Source organism: Typopeltis vanoorti, chromosome 14 (genome assembly GCF_054136105.1).
Source record: "Typopeltis vanoorti isolate ZY-2024b chromosome 14, IOZ_Tvanoo_1.0, whole genome shotgun sequence".
In the NCBI taxonomy this organism is placed as follows: domain Eukaryota; kingdom Metazoa; phylum Arthropoda; class Arachnida; order Uropygi; family Thelyphonidae; genus Typopeltis; species Typopeltis vanoorti.
The window spans coordinates 1,927,891-1,946,683 of NC_143562.1; the positions used below are offsets into that span (position 1 = coordinate 1,927,891).

Sequence of the window (18,793 nt, forward strand, 5' to 3'; positions counted from 1 at the left end):
ATATTGGCCCTCTTTATCAATGATCTCTTGCCATCTGTCCACCAACTTCATTAAGCCACATTCATAAAACTCCTGCGGTTTACTGGTGAAAAACCGATCCAGGTGTCTTTTGACAGTCTCTTCATTAGTGAAGGTTTTCCCGTTCAGAGAATTCTGCAACGATCGGAATAGGTGGTAATCAGAATGTGCGAGGTCCAGTGAATACGGCAAAACATCCCAGGCAAGATGTAACAATTTACTCCGGGTTGTTAACGATGTGTGGGATCTGGCGTTGTTGTGGTGAAAGACAACTCCTTTCTGATTTGCCAATTCAGGACATTTTGTGCTAACTGCATGGGCCAGTTGCGTTAACTGTGAGCAATAGACAGTTGAATCAATCGTTCTACATGACGGTAACACCTCGTAATGGACAACACCTTTATAATCCCACCACACAGAAAGCATGATCTTCTTTGGGTGCAATCCCGCTTTCGAGATTGTTTGCAGCGGTTTGCTTTGTGCCCCCATTATTTTTAATGTACCACATTATCGTATACGCCCCATTTTTCATCTTCCGTAATCATCCACTTCAAAAATGGGTCGTTTTCCTGGCAACGTTGCAGCGAATCACAGATGAATATGCGAGCAGTCATGTTGGCCTCAGTCAATTCATGCCGCACCCAAACATCGAGTTTTGAAACATATCCTAGCTTGTGCAAATGGTTTTCAACACTTGTATGGGATATGCTAATTACTGCAGCAATCTCCCACACTGTTTGTGATGGATTTTTGTCAACGATAATCTTCACAACACTCGAATCAACCTCGGTCGGGTGACCGGCGCAAGGTGCATCACTGATGTCGAAATCTCCAGAACGGAATTTGGCAAACCACTTTTGGCATACGCGTTCTGTTAAGGCACCATCCCCATATATGCTGCATATTATTTTATGGGCCTCTGCAGCTTGTTGCGTTTTTTGAAATAAAAAAGCAAAATATGCTGGTAATGTACGTTATTTCCTTCCAATTCTAAAAATATGTTACACACACACACACACACACACACACACAACTGAAGTAGGCCGAATGAAAATTCACTGAAAAGTTATGTGAAATGTTGCCTTTCAACTGCGCAATAGCGATGAGCAAAGTCGTAAACTTGTACAAACGCATAAACTGAACGAACTTATTTGCCAACCCAATACCTGAAATATTAAGATCAATTATATGAACAAGTAAGGAACTACTATAAGTTTATCTATATCACCTATGTTTTGCTGACACATGCAGAACTTTGAGCAGTACATCCTTAATTCCATCAGTCCATGACCTTCTATATAGATATGTTATACTGATAATATTTCTGACAACTTGAATTCCTCCCGACCACAATTTCAAGCATTTCTACACAAGATCAACTCCATCAATCAGAGAATCTAGTTTATAATGGAATGCAATAATTGTCTTCCTTTTCTAGACTTTCTCATACTAAGACAACCAGATGATCTTTAATTCTCTGTTTAAAGAAAGGGCACTAACACAGGAAGATAATGATTTTTATGTCTCGTTACCAACACATTCAAACAGCAGAGATCATAAAAATCTTAATCCACCATACTCACATCCATTGTTTCACAGAAGAGTGTTTACAAAAAAAGACACGAACTTCTTGAAATCTGTATTTTGATCTATGCAGGAGTTTATTATTATTATTATTCAGGCCTCCATGGAGTCAAAAGACTCATCGTGGGAGGTCCTTCCTAAGAACATGAAGTCTGTCAAGACTCATCGAGGGGAGGTCCCCCTAAGAAACACAAAGTCTATCATACCACTCTTTAAACTCATTGACCGTTCTCGCTCCCACCACTCCATCAGGCAATGCATTTCACGGTTCAACCACCCTCCACACAAAGAAACCGCTCCTTACCCTCTTGCTGACAGTTTCCTTTCGTAACTTCCAGGGATGGCCTCTTGTCATCACTCCTTCCCGCTGTTCAACCAAGCAAAAGCACTCCCCAGCGTCAACCCTGTAACCACCTCTCAACAGTTTATCATACTTGCATAGCCTGTCTTACTTCAGACAAACAAGACGGTTGGTGTTTATTTAGAAAACATATTAGACATTTGATGTGAAGTCTAACAAGTCTAGTCTTACATACCACTGCTGCATGCCAACAAAGTTCAGAAGAATAAAACCAAATTCCTCCATAAGAACTGTTTTATAATAGAGTTCAAGTTTTTTTTTTATTAAAAAAAACAAAGTTACTCTGCATTAGTTGATAAAATAAATTTTTGTAAGTTATTTATGGTTTTAACTATTTCAATATTTTACAGAATATCTCTTATGCAGCAAATTACACGATGTCTCTTATTTCTACAGCATTCACAATGGTTTTAACTATTTCAATATTTTACAGAATATCTCTTATGCAGCAAATTACATGATGTCTCTTATTTCTACAGCATTCACATTGATATCTGTATATTTCATTGCAATTAAAATGTTTCCATACTCAAATGCAAGTTTTGGTAAACCCTGTATATATTTAATACCAAAATACTAAAGTACGGAGCCAAAAGGCTTTGACTGGTTTGAAATATTGATGAGAACCAGCAGTTCAAAACAGCTGTCAAGCCAGTAAAATCTAATTTAAGCATAGACAACTCCAATTCTAAAAGTTACATTCTTATAAGCTCTCTGGTAAATTTTGAAACATTTAAGTTTCTTTCTATATTTGGTTATAAAATATGAATGGATTTATAATGTCATCCATTTTAATAATTAATATCACAAATTATTCACTTTCAACCAGCACTTCAAAAATTTCACTGTATCTTCTTCGTCCCCTAGAAGGAGATTGGCAACTATGTCACAGAACTTTTTTCTTTCTTTTGCTGCTCTGAAACACTGTATACCAAAAGAAAATTTAAAGATTAACATAAATATTAATATTTTATCTCACTGGGAACCAGGGACATAAATAAAACTTTTATTCATTGTTTTTTTTTTTTTTTTTTCATTTCAATGTCAAATTCAATGGGAGGGGGGAATATATATATATATATATATATATATAAAATAATAAATATTAAATCAAATATAAACATACCAAAACTATCAACAACTTATAAAGAACACTGATGATGAATTCAGTTTTTATAATTTTAAAACATTCATTTAAATTCTTTAAAATATTTCTATCAAGCAACGGAACACAAGGTACATACCAATTCATCTGCATCAGGTTTCAATGCCAAAAGCAGCTTCGATGTGAGGATGAAATCATTCTGTAAATAGTTCACAGGACCATATGCAAAAATGAATTATAACAAATGCATAGTTAATGATACCGCATTTAATTCAATAGTAATTAGAAATATAAAGATTATCAATAAAAAGATGAAATTATCAATAAATGAAATATTAATCGCTAAATATCAATGCTTGTAAATAGTATGTAACAGGCATTTATATGTTATATTGTATTCATTTGTTTGGTGGGGATAACTACACTTCAAATAATAATAAAAATAATAAAGGCATATCAAAACACTGATTCTACCTTCATCCCTTTCTGTAAGTAGCTTTCCTGGCTCCACTTTCTCATTTATTTATTATACCAATTACTTTTAGAATTTTTAAAATTTATAAACTAGCATTTTAGCATTTCTTCCCACTTCTGCAGTTGGTTTTGATATAATCTCCTTATCCTCATTAATATCCATAATCTATCTTACCATTCCAAATATCTTATTTTAATACTAAATAACTTAAGGAATCCACAACGTACACTAGAATATAAATTAAATTAAACTTTAATATATATATATATTAAAAAACGTTCAATTTTCTTGACCAAAAAGCTCTGGAAAGACTTTTAATGGGATTATATTGATCAATTGCATATAATAAACAACTATGTTATACCAACTAGTTTCACCAACTAAGGCTGTTGGCATCTTCAGGGTACATAACTGATGTAAGGCACTGAAAAGTAAAAAACTGTTACAAACTATAATCAACCGATAACAATTATATTAAACAAAGAACAGAGTGCGTACAATACATGCATAGAGCATGCATGATATCACTTGTTGTTATTTAGGAACGTTCTACAGTTGGCACCATAATTAAGAAGCTTCCGAAAGGTGAATAGTAATTTTGTTGGATCCTACTTGTTCTTAATCTGTACCTTGGATCCGACATGATTACTATTACGATGTTCTTAACTAATTGATAAATTATAAGTTGATTTCTAATTCAAATATAAAGAAAATTTATATTTAAAGACTGCGCCACTTTATATGTGAATTAGTTCAAGAACCGAAGAAAAACCAACTCACAACTATCTCTCCTTTTAGGTGTTGATATTGTATATACTGGCCGAGTATATTTAACTTATCTCTTCCGCTTTGGTTCGAATATTTTATGAATGGTGCAGTAAAGGAGATTCAGGAAAAACACAACTTTAGATTAACAAAAACAAATATTTAATTTTATAATCACAAATTATACACTTAAGATCAAAATACTAAATAAGTTATTATAAACAATTCAGCCTTTCTGATAATACTGTCATACAAACTCAGATAATGGTAAATCTGTTATCTCTAATACAGTCTTCTCACAGTTCTTTAAGTTCCAAATACGACAAAAATTGCATTAACACTTCTTCACAAACAAACACTTTTAAATTTACACTTCAGCTAATTTCCGAAATAGTTACTGTTAGTATAGGGATATTCTAGGAAGAAACACACTCATATCTCTGCATAGGAATATTAATGGTTGGAATATTCTTACCGACAATTTTCCTTCTTCATATACTTATGTGCGAACACTTTTTGTAACTGTATACACTTTAATCAATTAACGGCACTCATTTTAAAAAAAAATCTTCTTAGAAATAACTGGATTAATTAACAGTCACAATACACACAATCAAAAATTTCTTGCACAGATCAAACCGCTTGCACTACATTTGACATCACTTAACTAATTCAGTGTTCTACTAACAACTCTTGCACTAAGGTAACACACAATAATTCCTTAACTTGAAGTTTAATATGCACAGTTGCCTACTCCTTCGACATCAATTTAATCCTTTAGGTACCATAATTCTTAACACCGCTATCATTAAACTCAACTTTGTTGCCTCTAATTATTTTCTAGTTACTTCGTGCAATGCTTCAAGTTTCCGTGTGTCCTCAAAAGGTCGGCCCTGAAATTAAATCTCGACTCAAGTATTGCTAGTCTATTTAGTAGTCACTCAGCTGTTTTCCGTAGCTATAATTGTTATTCTACAACTTATTACCTAACCGCCTCTCGACTAGTAGACTTTATTTAGCTGCTTGAGTGACTTGCCGACTCACTATTATCGCACTGTGATTCCCGAATGCTCCGATTCCAACCTAATGCCAATCTCTCTCTTATAAATCTCTAATTTTCCCCCTTTTCCAGCGTTCCTCGCTTTTTATATCCATTTTTTCACGCCTAAATTCTTCTCGTGATCTCTTTAACTAATTCCTTTTTAGTAAACTTTCAGCTTTCTCCCCACGTTCTGTTCCAAAAACGTGCTCGTTCACTTACATACGTTTCCATGACAACCAAACAAAATATAATAAAATCGAGGTATTGCATAACGCTAAACTTCTACAAATAGGAATAAATAGAGAATATTTACATTTCAATTAATGCGCAGTTAAAATATCAAATACAAGTTCTTATAATATTAACATAATAATAAATAAAATAGCTTAATAATATTTAATACAGTCTTTTGAAGCATAGCACGAAGTAACTAGAGAATAATTAGAGGCAACAAAGTTGAGTTTAATGATAGCGGTGTTAAGAATTATGGTACCTAAAGGATTAAATTGATGTCGAAGGAGTAGGCAACTGTGCATATTAAACTTCGAGTTAAGGAATTATTGTGTGTTACCTTAGTGCAAGAGTTGTTAGTAGAACACTGAATTAGTTAAGTGATGTCAAATGTAGTGCAAGCGGTTTGATCTGTGCAAGAAATTTTTGATTGTGTGTATTGTGACCGTTAATTAATCCAGTTATTTCTAAGAAGATTTTTTTTTTTAAAATGAGTGCCGTTAATTGATTAAAGTGTATACAGTTACAAAAAATGTTCGCACATAAGTATATGAAGAAGGAAAATTGTCGGTAAGAATATTCCAACCATTAATATTCCTATGCAGAGATATGAGTGTGTTTCTTCCTAGAATATCCCTATACTAACAGTAACTATTTCGGAAATTAGCTGAAGTGTAAATTTAAAAGTGTTTGTTTGTGAAGAAGTGTTAATGCAATTTTTGTCATATTTGGAACTTAAAGAACTGTGAGAAGACTGTATTAGAGATAACATATTTACCATTATCTGAGTTTGTATGACAGTATTATCAGAAAGGCTGAAGTGTTTATAATAACTTATTTAGTATTTTGATCTTAAGTGTATAATTTGTGATTATAAAATTAAATATTTGTTTTTGTTAATCTAAAGTTGTGTTTTTCCTGAATCTCTTTTACTGCACCATTCATAAAATATTCGAACCAAAGCGGGAGAGATAAATAAGTTAAATATACTCGGCCAGTATATACAATATCAACACCTAAAAGGAGAGATAGTTGTGAGTTGGTTTTTCTTCAGTTCTTGAACTAATTCAGATATAAAGTGGTGCAGTCTTTAAATATAAATTTTCTTTATATTTGAATTAGAAATCAACTTATAATTTATCAATTAGTTAAGAACATCGTAATAGTAATCATGTCGGATCCAAGGTACAGATTAAGAACAAGTAGGATCCAACAGTATCAACTCTCAGTTTACCGCAAACCCACCAATACAGGACGTTATTTACATTTCACTCCCTGCCACCACATTTCTCAGAAACTTAGTATTGTACACATGTTGAAGAACCGTGCCTCTCTCCTTACAACACATCAACAAGACCTCCCTGATATCCAACAACCTTATCATGAATGGATTTCCTCGAAGACTCGTCCACAAGATACTTTTCTCTGAACCCCGACAAAGACAACAAGATGATATACGTTATATTTCTACCATCGTCATTCCATACTTAGGGACAGTTTCCAATAAGATTGCTAGACTCCTTAGATCACCCAAAGAAACGATTAGACAGTTCTTAAGATCTCCAAAAGATAGCCATCCTTTCTCCAAATATGCTGGAGTTTATAACATACCCTGCTCATGCGGCTTGAATTACACCTGCCAAACTTCAAGGAGCCTTGAAATTAGGCAAAAAGAACATATAGGTGACATCAATAATAACAGAGAAGAAAAATCAGTGGTTAGCCTTTCATTTCTCAAGAACGAACCATACCATAGAGTGGGATAGAAGCACAATTCCTTACATGGAGGAGGCCTTCCGCTCCCGAATTTTTTAGGAGGCCACAACAGTTGCTCGCTGTATACAAAACCTTAACAGGAACGAAGGACTAATCTTGCCCGTGATCTGGAAGACCCTTAATCAGATCCTTCAACTCACCAGAACTGAATTATAGTGCCAACTATAGAACGTTCCTAAATAACAACAAGTGATATCATGCACGCTCTATACATGTATTGTACGCACTCTGTTATTTGTTTAATATAATTGGAATCGGTCGATTATCGTTTGTAACAGTTTTTTACTTTTTAGTGCCTTACATCAGTTATGTACCCAGAAGATGCCGACAGCCTTAGTTGGTGAAACTGGTTGGTATAACATAGTTGTTTATTATATGAACTTGATCAATATAATCCCATTAAAAGTCTTTAATATATATTTCCAATATTTCGGTAACATCACATTGCCATCTTCAAAGGAACTTAAGATAAAGACACGTACACACAGTAAATGAAGATGAAGCAAGGAAACTATTGTTTCTCCTAAAAGTCCTGATGGTGACCCTAGCGGGCTATGTAGTTATTCCTGGCCGTCGGGCTGAGGGCCTGATGATGTATGTCTTGCAAATTTGGGGCAGTCTCATGCAACCAAATTTGTTGAGGTTTGGCATGTTTCTTAAGGCTGAGGCTGATTCCATGAATAGTCTTTCAAATTTGAACTTGCTATGGTGTATTACTGTAGCTTTCTTCCACCGTATTCAGTGGCATGTATCCAGAGCATGGTCTGCAAGACCAGAGTGGCTGTACTGGTGAAACCGGATGTAGTCCTTGTGTTCTGAAATTCTGATATTCGCTGTCCTGCCTGTTTGGCCAAAGTAGGACAGCTTACAACTGTAAGGGACTTGTATACACCAGGCAGGTCTAGAGGAAGTGGTTGGTCTTTGTTGGAGCTGATAAGATGCACCAATTTTCTACATGGTCGGCAACAAGAGGTCAAGTCATGTATTTTTAAGATTTTGGTAATTTTTTCCGAGGTGCTTCGGATGTAAGGAATGGTGATGGATTTAGAGTAATCCTTGTTGTGAAGGGGGGAGGGGGGGGTTGTGGTTTACTGGTTTCAATATTTTTTGGATTTTTTTTTTTTTGGGGGGGGTAGCCATTGGCTGAGAAAGTGTTGCGGATGTGGTTTATTAGTTCAGTGGTTAGGGCATTGTCATTTGAACAGATTAGTTTAGCCCTGTTGTATAGTGTCTTAACTCCATATTGTTGTGAGAGGGAGGAGTGTTGGTGAATGTATCTGCCTGTATGGGTGGGTTTTCTATAAACTGAGAAAACCAAGGTTCCATCAGGCTGGTGGGTGACTAGTGTGTCTAGGAAATGGAGGCAGTTGTTTTCCTCTTTTTATTCATTTATGATGAACTTGATTCTGGGGTGTTGGTTGTTTATTTGTGTTAAGAAGGAGAGGAGTGTATCTGAGGCATGTGGCCAAATAGCGAACACATCATCAACGTAGCGAAGCTTAAACTCTGCCCCACAAAAACCAACTATGGTTGGTTTTTGTGGGGCAGAGTTTAAGGCTTTCTCTTCAAAAGTCTCCATAAAGAAGTTGGCCAAGGGTGGGGAGAGTGGTGAACTCATGACTGTCCCCTCTATTTGTTTATAGCATTTTCCCTGCCAAACAAAATAGTCTGAGTTCATTGTGAACTGAAATAGGGCTGAGATATCTGGAGGAAATTTAGCTTGGATTAGCTCTAAGGTTTACTTGAGTGGGACATTTGTGAATAAGGAGGAGACATCAGTTTTGACATAATTTTGTTGGAGTGTAAGGTTTTCTATGTGGGCTTTGAAGTGGGCTGAGTGTTTTTCATGTGTGATAGTGTGTTGCCAGTATTGTGTGTGAGTGCTTTAGCCAAATGCTTAGCTAATTTGTATGTGGGGGAATCAATGCCATCTTATGGAATGTAACGGCACATTTTCTTTATGTATTTTTGGGAGTCCATATATACGGGGGGGGGGGTATAGAGTTAAACAGTTTTAATTTGTTAGCAACTTCTACAGGCCAAGAAGTGACCTTCTTAAGGAGCCTATGGCGTTTTCTAATTTGTGAGTTGGGGATTGCATTCAATAGGGAGGTAAGTAGCCCAATCTAATGCTAGAGCATTAAGTTTACCTATGTAGTACATTTGGTTGAGTACTACGGTGGCGTTTCCCTTATCTGCTTTGGTAATTACTATTTCTTTGTTTTTCTTCATCTCCTGCAGAGCTTTATATTCTTTATTGGATATGTTAGTTTTTGGTGGTCTTGCCTTGGTGAGAACACAAGCTACATTCAGTCTAATATTGTTGGCAATGTGGTTTGGAAGGTGGCGGATCCTGCGTTCAATCTGGATCATTATATCCTCGGCCGGTATTTTTCTATGAGCAATGCTGAAGTTGTGACCACGTGAAAGCGCATCGAGGGCTTCAGGCATCAATGTAACAGAAGAAAGGTTGACTACAGTATTGGTTGGAAATTTTGGTTCAGAGGTCGAGTTCTTTTTTAATTTCTCAAATTTCTTGATATGTTGATCTGGTATTGTCTTAAATTCTTTATCTGCCGCAGTGTATCTGAGCCATGTGGCCAAATAGCGAACACATCATCAACGTAGCGAAGCACTATGGTTGTTTTTGTGGGGCAGAGTTTAAGGCTTTCTCTTCAAAAGTCTCCATAAAGAAGTTGGCCAAGGGTGGGGAGAGTGGTGAACCCATGGCTGTCCCCTCTATTTGCTTGAGAATTTTCCCTGCCAAACAAAATAGCCTGAGTTCATTGTGAACTGAAATAGGGCTGAGATATCGGGAGAAAATTTAGCTTGGATTAGCTCTAAGGTTTCCTTGAATGGGACATTTGTGAATAAGGAGGAGATGTCAGAAATCCAAAAAATATTGAAACCAGTAAACCACAACCCCCTCCCTACCTTCACAATAAGGATTACTCTAAATCCATCCATTCCCTACATCTGAGGCACCTCGGACAAAATTACCAAAATCTTAAAAAAACATGACGACCCCTTGTTACAGACCATATAGAAAATTGGCATCTCTTATCCGCTCCAACAAAGACCAACCACTTCCACTGGACCTACCTGGTGTATACCAAGTTCCTTGCAGCTGTAAGCTGTCCTACTTTGGCCAAACAGGCAGGACAGCGAATATCAGAATTTTAGAACACAAGGACTACATCTGGTTTCACCAGTACAGCCACTCTGGTCTTGCAGACCATGCTCTGGATACATGCTTCAGAATATGGTGGAAGAAAGCCATAGTAGTACACCATAGCAAGTTCAAATTTGAAAGACTATTCATGGAATCAGTCTCAGCCCTAAGAAACATGCCAAACCTCAACAAATTTGGTTGCATGAGACTGCCCCAAATTTGGGAGACATACATCAGGAGGCCTTCAGCCCGATGACCAGGAATAACTATATAGCCCGCTAGGGGGCACCATCAGGGCTTTTAGGAGAAACAATAGCTTCATCGCTTCATCCTCATTTACTGCGTGTAATGCCTGTGTGCACGTGTCTTTATCTTAAGTTCCTTTGAAGATGGCAATGTGACTTTGCCTAATATTGGAAATATATATTAAAGTTTAATTTATATTGTGGATTGCTTAAGTTATTTAGTAATCATGTATAACCAATGTATAAGCCTTTCTATGAGAATCCAAATATCTTAGTTATATTTTTCATCTCCACATAATAATTTTCTTTTTTCCATCTTGCCAAATTCCTAGTTCATAAATTTTAAATTTCAGTACATCATGCTTAACAGCATGCTGTCAAACTGCCCAAAGGCAGCCCTAATCTCTCTCTCTCTGATACAAATATGTACCACAATCCATTGGTTCTTTTCCTCTGACCGATAAAAACGATTGAAACACAAATACATGCTCACCTTTACCTTGCTCAAACTAATAGCTGAGATTCTTCTTCCAGTGAAGTAAAAGAAAACTTGTTTCAAATTCCATGAGAGATATTTTCTAGATTCCTTTCAAGGAAGCTATGTTAGTCAGTCATACAGGCAGCAAGGAATGCCCTCCTGAAAAACTAGCAAGCAAAGTCAAAAACATCTCACTAATAAACCAAAATATTTTCTACATAAATTAAGGATAATCTAACAACTGAAAGTTGGACTAGTTGGATGGATAAAGAATAATACCAATTATGTGGCTCACCAAAGCCAAGGGCAATTATGAGGTGGTATCAAAAAGTTTTGAGACTAGCTCTGTTTATGAGAAATTACTTTATTTATCTACGTTTACACACTATCACCTTCAAAATAGTCCCCTTGCATATCAATACAGCGCTCCCAGCGTTCTTGCCACTTCTGGAAAGTGTCCTGGAAGTCTTCTTTTCGAAGCGTGTCAAGCACCTTCTGCGATTTGTGCTGGATCTCCGCAATGGTGTCAAAATGGTGACCTTTGAGCTGGATCTTCATCTTCGGGAAAAGGGCGAAGTCTGCAGGAGCCAAATCTGGTGAGTAAGGTGGGTGTGGAAGAGAGATCGTGTTGTTTCTGGTGAGAAACTTAGGTATGAGGAGAGATCGGTGACAGCATGCATTGTCGTCGTGGAGCATCCAGTTTTTCACATGCCACAGATCTGGTCGCTTTCGCCAAATGTCCTCCCTCAGACGCCTTAAAACCTAGCAGTAGAACTCGCTATTGATGGTCTGGCCCATGAGGATGAATTCTCGATGCACAATGCCGCGAATGTCGAAAGAGACGATGAGCATGCACTTGGTTGAGATGCAGACCTGCCTCGCCTTTTTCAGTCATGGAGATGATGGGCTCTTCCACTGTGAAGACTGTTGCTTCGTCTCAGGGTCATACCCGTACACCCAAGTTTTGACACCAGTAATGATCCTCGAATTTCATGTTTTTTCAAACGTGAATTTCAAGTTTGCTCTTTGTTCTAACTTGCTGTCCATGATGAAATCACAGATGCAGTAACATGTCAGAATAGCATCAGTGGCACAGCTCCTGATGTACACAGGCCGATGTCTTTTGGCACACTGACTAATGAAGGAAGGTGCTCCCTGTGACTGTGCATGCAGCCTTGTACTGCCATCTGTTGGCATGTTACAAACCTAGTCTCAAAACTTTTTGATAACCACCTCTGAGTACTATTAAATTAGAATTAAAATTTGAATTACTTCTACAATAATCTGAGTGCTCTGTGTGTACTGGCCTGGTTGGCCAAGTGGTTAGCATATGCGCTCTCCAGTCGAGGCTGTGAGTTCAAATCTCACCATAGTCAAGGACGTTTGGGATTGTCCTACTAACTCTGTGTGGAAAGGGCATCCACAACCCTACCACTTCTTCTAGCAGAAGACTTAACTCCCCAAACCCAGTGAGGCATGGGAGTGACCATAGAGTGCCTACGGGCATCAAATGTGAATGTTTAATTTTAAATGGCAAATAGCACAGTCATGCAAAGTACTGGAAACAGAGTGGTTTAGTGTTAGCTGACTTTCAGTGAAGTATTATCCATAAGCTGTTATATTAGTTATCAATCAACTGTGGTGCATGCACACCCAGTACTCAGACTGCTGCAGACGCAATTCGCATTTTGACTGAAAAGGAACTAAATATTTGGCTTTGAAATTATGTTGGATCTTGAATATCCACGAATTCTATATAATTTACTTCACCAAAATGAAGCCATATGGCTCTTTCTTTGATAATTTGATACTTTCTTTGATAAGTTGGCTGAGTGGTTAGCATATCAGCTCTCCAGCCAAAAGGCTGTGAGTTCACATTCCCACCATGGGCATGGATGTTTTTGTTTGTCTGTGAAGGTACTAGTGGTGGTAGTGGGCAGTAGACGGCATTGGTGTAGATCAGTGGTCACCAAAGGGGTCGATTGGGGGTCGAAAGAAAAATATAAGACATCATTGTATGGGTAATATTTAATTCGGTTAACTTGGATTACCTTCATGACAAAAGACATGGAGGTAATGACAACGCAATTAAGAGTGAATCGTGGGATCAGTGCCTCCATCTTACAGGTCCTATTCGTGGACCTGTAAGATGGAGTAAGGTCATGAAAATAGTTACTGAGGCCAATTTTGGCCAATCAAGTAGGCCAAAATGACGTATTTACCAATAAACGGATGTTGGTGGTTCCTGCCAGCCGGCGCAGTGGGAGCGAGATTGCAACACGTGCACGATTCTTATTTACTGATACTTACAAGTATTTGATCACAGTCTCATTTTTGCGCATCGACATACAAGTGAGCATTAATGTTCTAAAATTCATCAACATACATATTATAATTCAATCGTTATTCATTCACGAACTAAACTTCTCTATGTTGAAGAGTTGAGCAGTGCTGGTAGTAATACCAGTGATATTAATACCAGTAGTTTATTAATATCACTAGTAATACCAGTGATATTACTTGTAATAGTAATAGTAATATAATAATATATACTATATTATACATATAATAAACACTGTAACTATAAAATAAACAATCTAAAAACTCATATAAGTGTCTTTTTTTGCTTGTCCTATTATAATTACGTAATAGTAAAATATAGGGGGTCGATAAAAAGTCAAGAAACGCTTGAAGGGGGTCGACGGGCAAACGACTTTGGCAACCCCTGGTGTAGATGATAAGGTTCACTGTAGTTATGGATGAGTGGTGGAGATGGAGAGTTGTAGCAAAGGTAACCTCCCTTGATGAGTCATTGAACTACCTGGAGGTGTCATGTAATAATAATAACTATTATGTACCAACTGAGAGATCACTCATGAAAAATACAACACTCTGACATCAGATTGCTTTGGTACCAAATGCGAGTTTTTGTTCTCTAAAGGTTTCTGCCTGGCTACCGAAAAGAACGGTAGGCACATGGACTCTGATGACTTGGTGAGTTAAGGCTCGGCGCAGTGACAGACTTTCCTCTGGTTGTGCTCAGCTGAAGTTTGGTTTGTCAGGTTGAGTTCAACAAATTTCAGACATTGACCCTTTTGGACACTGATTAGTTATCAGATTGGGACAATGACCACAGTCTCCAGAGCCTTAACCACAGATCAGAAAAAACATTCATCAGTGGGATTTGGATAATCTGATGAAATTCAATGCAAGCAAAACACAACTCCATCTTATCTCACACAAACACACAAAAAAAGAACCTTTCTCTTCTACCATCACTTTACACAACACCCAAATCCCCATTACGATGAGATTTATCTTCTTGGGATAACATTAACCTCAAATCTCTCTTGGCAGAAACATATTACAAATATTACCTTCTCTGCCACCCAAAAATTTGGTTTTCTTTTTCACTCGAACTGTTACTTTAACTCCAAACAACTTCTAATTTTATACAAATCACAAATCCATTCGGGGTGCTTAAGGGTCAAAGCTGTATAACTGAGAGGAGACCTCCACATAGCCTTTAAAGGAATGCAGAGAACCGACCAGGGCTTCTGACCTAATGTCCAATCCTCACCTTCTCGTGGTGCACCCTGTTGGGTATCTACTTTGATACTGAATGAACGAGGATGGGCTGGCAATTTGGGATTTAGCCGACCAAATTGTATTCTTATTGGTTAAACCAAAATAAAAAATGATGGTACAACATGACAAAATTTCATGCCGGCTGGGGCGTCGCCCAGTTAAACAAGGCCCCCGTTGTTTTCGCCAGGGAACCAGGGCGAACAGCGAAAAGTCAGCTACTGGAACAAATCTGAAAACAAACTCCAACTCAACATCACCAGAGTTAAAGATCGGTACTATCAACGTAAGAAGCCTGAATGGCAAAGAAATGGAGCTAGCTGAGGAATTAGATAAGTACCAGATCGACATAATAGGGGTGACTGAAACAAAAAAGACCAAAACTGGTGAGATCTTTCTGAGCAATAAATACAAAATGTTATATTCAGGCAATGACAATCAAGGAAAAGAAGGAGTAGTCATAGTATTCAACACAAAATACGAGGCTAATCTTCTTGAATGGCAGTCAGTCTCAAGTAGAGTAATGTGGGCAAATATGAGAATGGGGAACTGGACAATGAGACTTATTTGTGCCTATGGTCCCACAGAAGGTTCTACTAAGGTAGAAGTGGAGGAATTTTTTGAGGCTTTAGAAAAAGCAACTGACACAATGAAAAAGGAAAAGTTGGTCCTTGTTGGGGATCTAAATAGTAGAGTAGGAAATGATTGTGAGACATACAAAAATATTTTGGGAAAATTTGGAGAAAAGAGCAAAGCTAATAATAATGGCAAATATCTGTTGGATTTCTGCTCAGGACATGGACTGGTTATTACTAACACCATGTTCCAACATAAAAATGTGCATAAATTCACATGGAGAGAAGAGGCTAGGAATAAGAAAAGTCTCATTGACTATGTTATTGTTGATAGTGATGTTTTCTCCCTGGTGCAGGACACCAGAGTGTACAGAGGATTTGAAATTGGAAGTGATCACTATTTAGTCTTGAGCAGGATAAAATTGAATTTCATATTGAAAAGAATAACATGTAAGAAAGTTTTAAAGCGAATAAAAGTTGAGCAGCTCTCAGATGTGAACTGTAGACTAAAATACAGAAATATTATTGAAAAGAAAATGAAAGAGTTTGAGAACAGGAATCAAACCTTGGAGATTCAGTGGCAAACTCTGAAGGAAACATTGATTGATTCTGCCAGAGAGGCATGTGGTGAGGTTGTGTGCAAGGATAAAAAAATCAGAACTCCCTGGTGGACACAGGAAGTTAAAGAGGCGGTGAAGGAAAAGAAGAAAGCATATCAAAAGTTCCTGGCAAATAAGTCAGCTTTTACTCTTACAGAATACAGAGACAAATGTAAGAAAGCTAAGCAGTGTGTAAAACTAGCTAAACAAAAGTCATGGGAGGACTTTGGCAAGAATATAGAAAATAAATATCAAGAAGGTGGCAAAATATTCTGGAGGTTGTTGAAGAAGCTTAGGAATGGAGGAAAGAGTGCTGTAAAAGGAATTAGAGATGATAAAGGTGAAATGAAAACAGGAGAAAAAGATATCCTTGAAGTATGGAGTAATTACTTTGAAAAACTGCTAAATGAAACGGGCAGTGATGACAGCACAGTGATAAAAAACACTGACCAGGCATGCAGTCAGGAATACATATCCATACTTGAAGTAGAAAAAGCCATCAAAGGCTTGAAATGTGGAAAGGCAGCAGGAGTAGATGATATTCGACCAGAAATGCTGAAGTATGGTGGTATAAGAGTCTTACAGTAGCTGCACTGCATAGTTCAGAAAGCCTGGACAGAGGGACAAATTCCCGATGATTGGAGTAGAGCTCTCATAGTACCCATATATAAAAAGGGAAATAAAACTGAATGTGAGAATTACAGAGGTATTTCCCTACTGAGTGTTCCTGGCAAGATCTATGCAAGTATACTTGAGAAACGGTTGAGAAGAATTGTGGAAGAAAAGTTTGGTGAAGAACAAGCTGGATTCAGGCCAAATAGAGGCTGTCAGGAGCAGATCTTCACTTTACGACAAATAGTCGAGAAAGCATGGGAATATAACAAAGATCTGTATTTAAGTTTTGTCGATTTGGAAAAGGCATATGACAACGTGCCAAGAGAGAAGCTATTCAATACGCTGCAGTTATATGGTGTCAATGGGGCATTATATCAAGCAATACTTAGTCTTTATTTGAGTTGTGAGTCAGCAGTTAGAATTGAAGGAAGTACAGGAAGATGGTTTAATGTTAAATCTGGTGTGAGACAAGGATGTACATTATCCCCTCTGTTATTCATTATCTATATGGATCACATTATGAAGGAATGTGGTATTAAACCTGATATCAAAATTGGAGATGTTAATGTCAGCTCTTTGCTTTATGCGGATGATGTTATACTTCTAAATAAATCCGCTACAAGTCTGCAAGATTCTCTGACTAAATTGAATAGCTGTTGTAATAGATATGGTATGAAGGTCAGCAATAAAAAGACAAAGACAATGAAAATAGGCAGAATCATTGAAAATGTCAACTGTGTTGTGAATGGAGAACCTGTGGAACAAGTAAAACGTTTCAGCTACTTAGGCACAATTTTTACTGAAGATGGTAAACTAAATATAGAAATAGACAACAGAATCAGCAAAGCTGGTATGGCGGGAAGTCAATTGAATAAATTCATATGGAATAAGAAAGAAATTAGTCGGAACACTAAATTAGCTGTATACAAGACTGTGTTCAAACCAATTTTAACTTATGGATCTGAGAGCTGGGTCAGAAGTAAAACACTTGACCAAAGACTAGAGACCGCAGATATGAGAGTCCTGAGAAAGATTAGAGGTGTGAACAGATGGCATCAATGGCAATATCATATTAAAAATGAGGATATTAGGAAAGAACTTGACATTGTCAGCATCCAGGAATGCGTTAGCAGAGCTAATCTCAGATGGTATGGTCACTTAAATAGAATGGGAGAGGAAAGATTAGCAAAACAAGTGTTCTCTGCCAGGTTGGCAGGAAAACGACCCAGAGGAAGACCAAGATATAGGTGGATTGATATGGTACAAAGTGCCTTAGATAGAAATGTAAGATCTGATAATGTTGGAGTCTTGACAAGTAACAGACTGATTTGGAGGAAAATTGTAGATAGGAAGTTAGTAATGATGTAATTTTTTCATGTAGTACTGTCATATCCTGTACACCCCTTGAGGGTACATGGCAGGAATTTGATGATGATGACAAATCCATTCACCCGTTGAAGACTGCTCCCATATCTGGTATAGTGACCCCAAGAGCTCCCTAAAGATATATACAAAAAAGTCAGTCACACTGATGGATGACCCTCACTCAACTAATACCATTCTTTCACTCAGTTTCCACTGTTTGCATCTTCTACAAATACTTCTGCAGCAATTGTTCATCAGAATTAGCATTAATAATGCTAATGCTGATGAACCCCTACTCACTGTCAAATTTGTTTAAATGCATGCAACAACTAACCAACACTTTCTCACAGTGCATCTCCAAACTCATAGAATAAATTTCTCCTCCTCTTTGCTCATCCCTTCAACTGCTGCCCTCTGGAACAGTCTGTCATCTTATGTGTTTCCCAAGGAATACAATCCACAGCTCTTCAAGATAAATGTGAACAATACAACCATGGGATTAGGAAGAATACAGACTGTTCCAGAATTATGCAAAGGAACTGGCATTGTCTTTGACCAGTCTGTGTAACTTATTCTCAGCTCTGTTAAAGTTGTAAGGGAGTAGGAGAGCAAAATAGTTTCATTGCATAAATGAGGTTCTAAGACTGAGGTAGCAAAAGTACTGGAAAATGTGGTCAAAGAATTCAGGAACTGGTGGAAAAGTACATGATACTCCAAGGCAGCAGTCAGCAATCTTTTTGAGTGCAGAGCTGCACCTCAGCTTAAGCTTTGAGGGGAGAAGTGGGTTAAGAAATGGAATAGA

At 37.3% G+C, this 18,793-nt stretch overlaps 1 protein-coding gene across 1 annotated transcript in view; it reads right to left on the reverse strand.

Annotated features, from left to right (window-relative positions):
• Positions 1 to 18,793, reverse strand: part of LOC150099121 (uncharacterized) — a 287,705-nt gene that overhangs the window by 120,006 nt on the left and 148,906 nt on the right. The window contains exon 9 of the mRNA XM_090403807.1: positions 3,208 to 3,267. Within this exon, the coding sequence (XP_090259933.1) occupies positions 3,208 to 3,267 (60 nt within the window). The remainder of the gene's footprint in view (positions 1 to 3,207; positions 3,268 to 18,793) is intronic.